The sequence below is a fragment of the Quercus suber genome, unplaced genomic scaffold (assembly GCF_002906115.3).
Source record: "Quercus suber isolate HL8 unplaced genomic scaffold, Cork oak 2.0 scaffold_11, whole genome shotgun sequence".
Lineage (NCBI taxonomy): Eukaryota > Viridiplantae > Streptophyta > Magnoliopsida > Fagales > Fagaceae > Quercus > Quercus suber.
Window position 1 is genome coordinate 986,245 of NW_027069477.1, and position 3,633 is coordinate 989,877.

The following is a 3,633-nucleotide window of genomic DNA, read 5'->3' on the forward strand; positions in this document are numbered from 1 at the left end:
TATGACTAAAAAATACAATGTCTTTGGTCTATATATTCTTTTATGGTCCCTTTGTAGTATTGGTACCCACTTAGATCAGAATTGTATATTTCTCAAGCATTTTACTCTAACCATTTTCTTAACATTTATGAATGAATTATGAAGATTAAAACACCTAAAATTACATGGTTATTACTATTGTGATACCATTCCCTCAGAAAACAAAGAAGTACCATAGATTTTTCATATATATAATAGCCAAAACTAAACCTGTGATTGCTTGAGTTTCTTCCACGTATCATGCTCCTTTGAAAGGGAATTAGAATGCTTTTCACGTAGCATTCTACCCTAGTAGGGTTTAATATCACGTTCGAATAACATCGTTTATTATTATTGATGGTTAATCCAAAAAGATCAACCTAACCAAAAAGATCAACCAAAGGAAGGAGGATAGTCACGGGATGCCACTCATTGTCATCAATGGCTGAAATCATTTTATGCAACCAAGCCACAAGCTTAATTAATAGGAGGAATACCTCTAATTCCAAAGCATGAACTGCTTGCAAACAATTTTGAATCAAAACACTCCATTGGCATCAATTATGCTCTAGCTTTTTGTCATTAACAATTAATATCTCTGACTATTATTTTACAATTCTGAATCAAAACACTCCATCTGCATCAATTATGCTCTAACTATTAGTCGTTAACAATGAATATCTCCAAATGTTATTTTACAATTTTGGTACCTAAGTCATGCCATCATTGAAGCAACAGAGCCTAAGAAACCATCAAACATTCAAACTACCCTTTTGCTATGCATCAAAGCATTCTTCCAATCATATTCCTCTCTTTTCATATATATATTTTTTATAATCTTAGTTAAATTGCATCAATCATCCCCCATTTATATTTTTTAAAATTAAATATTAACAAAGTAATTCTAATATGATTGTTATATACACAAATTATTAATTAATGACAATAAAATTAACAGAGGTTAAAAATTTGTACGAAAAACAAATTCTCTCCATAAATTTGTTCAATTCCTCATTTCAAATTAGATTTTTTTTTAAATCTTTTCATGACATAGGAGACTTTACTCATATTAATTGCACGAAGCAGAGCATTCTGTACACAATCCTCACGGTTAATCAAACTCCTATGGGCAACTAACCCCACCTGCCACACCTAGTTATCAGGTAATCTAGGAACTTTTAATCTATGACCATATAGATTTGCTATAGTGCACCCCCGCGCCCCGGGGGGGGGGGGGGGGGGTTGTGAATCTTGATTTCTTAAAACTATATCTAAACAATTACAAAATTGATATGAATAAAACCTGTGTATTCATTTATTTTTTGATAAGTAATAAAATAGTTCAGATAAAAATAATCTATGTATTGCATGGAATACAAGCAAGTGCAGGAGAAGTGTTAAGCCTAATAGCTTACACTTCTAGAACGAATGGCATTATCATCTTGTGAGAAACTAAACTGTTTTCTCTGGATTCTATATCAAGCGAAAGCTTCAAGAAATTCAATTGTGTAATCACAAACTCCCATGAAAATAATGTTCTAAGATAATCTGCAGCTAAACCCACCTGGGAAGGGCCAAATTTGAAGCTGCGTATGTAAGGAGAAAAGCCCCAACACATGTAAACATTATGGTCCAACCAGCAATTTTCTGCCTGTTTTCCTCATTTAATATGTCTGGCAATCAACACAAAAGAAAAAGAAAAAGAAAACCATTAAAGCAAGTTCTAGATGACAGAAAGTAAGGCATAACATTGTGTGGATTCTAGTCCAGATATGCATCTAGTAGCCTCTAGTTCATTTAATTTGGACCAAGTCCATGGAGGACATACATTACAGACTCCATAAAATGGTTTCTTCTTCTTCTTCTTCTTCTTCTTCTTCTTCTTCTCTTTTTTTAGAGGCAAGAATAATTTTATTGAAAAGAGACTACTTCATGAAAACAGGTGTATAAGCTCTCATTAAGCCAACAAAACTTAGCGTTCTAACTGTTTAGAATCAAAATCGATGCAGGAATATTCATACTTGGATATTTTTTAAATGTATTTGCTGGACTAGTGTGTCTTAGGTTGGCTCCATCATACAAATGCTAGAGATTGATATAGTGGACAGGGTGTAACTTACAGAAAGGATGCCCAGCATGCATAAGACAGAAAAGTGAGTGCAGGTGAGTAACTTACAGTTACCTAGAAATAGATGTTTTGCAGTAAGAGGATAATCACCTGATGCATCCTCTTTGACAAGTAAAGGTTTATCATCATCCATAGAAGTGCCAAACCTAACTTTAGATTGTTCTCCATTACTGCCCTGGCCATTCCTACCATATTCTAATGATACTGAATCAATTGACCCCTGAAGAGATGAAGGCAATGGCAACTCGTCTGGTGGGACATATCTGAGTATCAATACAGATATTGCTACCATGGTAAATGCAAGAAGTGTACCCACACTAACCTGCATATAAAAGGCAGAAACCAACAACTCAGTATACAATAACGAATCACTCTTATCATGCTTTAGGCAGCTTTTTTAAATTTCCATTCTTCAACTAATCTCAGAGGCTATTCAGGAGCCCAACAAATCCATTCAGCAGAGTAATCTACATTATGCCTTGTTAACATTGACATACGTTATAGGATTTTTTTCCCCAACAAAACAAAGGCTTTCTGGAATGGAAACATATTGGTATAGATGAAAACAAGGGCCTCTCCAATTGGATTTCTGTCCACTCCCAAGTATTAAAACAACAAATTTCCTAAACAGCCATTAATAAATGTAATCAGGGAAGAAGCAACATACATGGTTAAGAGAGCTATTGTCTCCACCTCACAACTGTTACAATATTTTTAGTTCCCCACCCGCCCCAACCCCCTCCCCAAAACAAAAAAAAAAAAAAACCCACATATTTTTGCATCATCACAATTGCTTTTACCCTTACAATCTTGAAATCCTGGCTGCAACATTGGATTTGAACAATATTAAGGATCAGAATTACCATGCCCCATTTTCCACCCTGATGCAGAGGCCCTGTCTAGTAACCCATAACTATGAAGCACATAAGTTAATTACACTACCATCACTACTTTGAAAGGTGATCACAGAAGTTAACTCACCATCCCTACCAGGTGTGAAACATCCATAATGAATGCTAAGATTGCAGCACCAATCCCAGTCACTATTGTGCCCTTCATAGGAACTTGAGTCTTTATATTAACCTCTGAGAAAAATGGCGGCAGCAATCCATCTCTAGCCATAGCCATCAGAATCCGTGGCTGAGAAACACAGAAAGATGGAAGAAATTTATATCTCATCAGGCAGGAGGAGAGGAGATAAAAAAAAAATTTTAAAAAAAAAAAAAAACCTCATTTGTGATCAAAGCAATGAAACATTTGGGAAGATAAACAAGCAGAAAGGAACTCAGCCCATACTAGGTGGGGTCTTAAGAGAAATATACAAGTAACCCTGTTGGAAGTTCATAACCAGCCCATCCAGTTGTGAATCCCAAGTAACCACCTGCTATTATGACAAAACTCATAGCACATACATTTGCTGTAGTGACAATGACTTGTGCCTGTGTGCTCTGCAAAATTTTAAGCATTCATGATGAAGAAAATAATTT

At 35.2% G+C, this 3,633-nt stretch overlaps 1 protein-coding gene across 1 annotated transcript; it reads right to left on the reverse strand.

The window, feature by feature from the left end:
* Nucleotides 1-1,543: 1,543 nt before the first annotated feature.
* On the reverse strand, nucleotides 1,544-3,324 carry LOC112021003 (cationic amino acid transporter 2, vacuolar). The gene is made up of 3 exons (XM_065779026.1): nucleotides 3,128-3,324; nucleotides 2,237-2,468; nucleotides 1,544-1,691 (listed from the first exon to the last, which is right to left on the reverse strand). Exons 1-3 carry the CDS (start codon nucleotides 3,272-3,274, stop codon nucleotides 1,573-1,575), a joined length of 498 nt encoding a protein of 165 aa, XP_065635098.1. The 5' UTR covers nucleotides 3,275-3,324; the 3' UTR covers nucleotides 1,544-1,572.
* Between the last annotated feature and the right edge of the window lie 309 nt (nucleotides 3,325-3,633).

Coding starts and splice junctions, on each gene's coding strand:
- LOC112021003 (XM_065779026.1), bottom strand. CDS start 3,274: ATGGCTATGGCTAGAGATGGATTGCTGCCGCCATTTTTCTCAGAGGTT. Junction 2,469..3,127: donor TTTCACACCTGGTAGGGATG/GTGAGTTAACTT, acceptor TTTTATATGCAG/GTTAGTGTGGGTACACTTCT. Junction 1,692..2,236: donor TGTCAAAGAGGATGCATCAG/GTGATTATCCTC, acceptor GTTGATTGCCAG/ACATATTAAATGAGGAAAAC.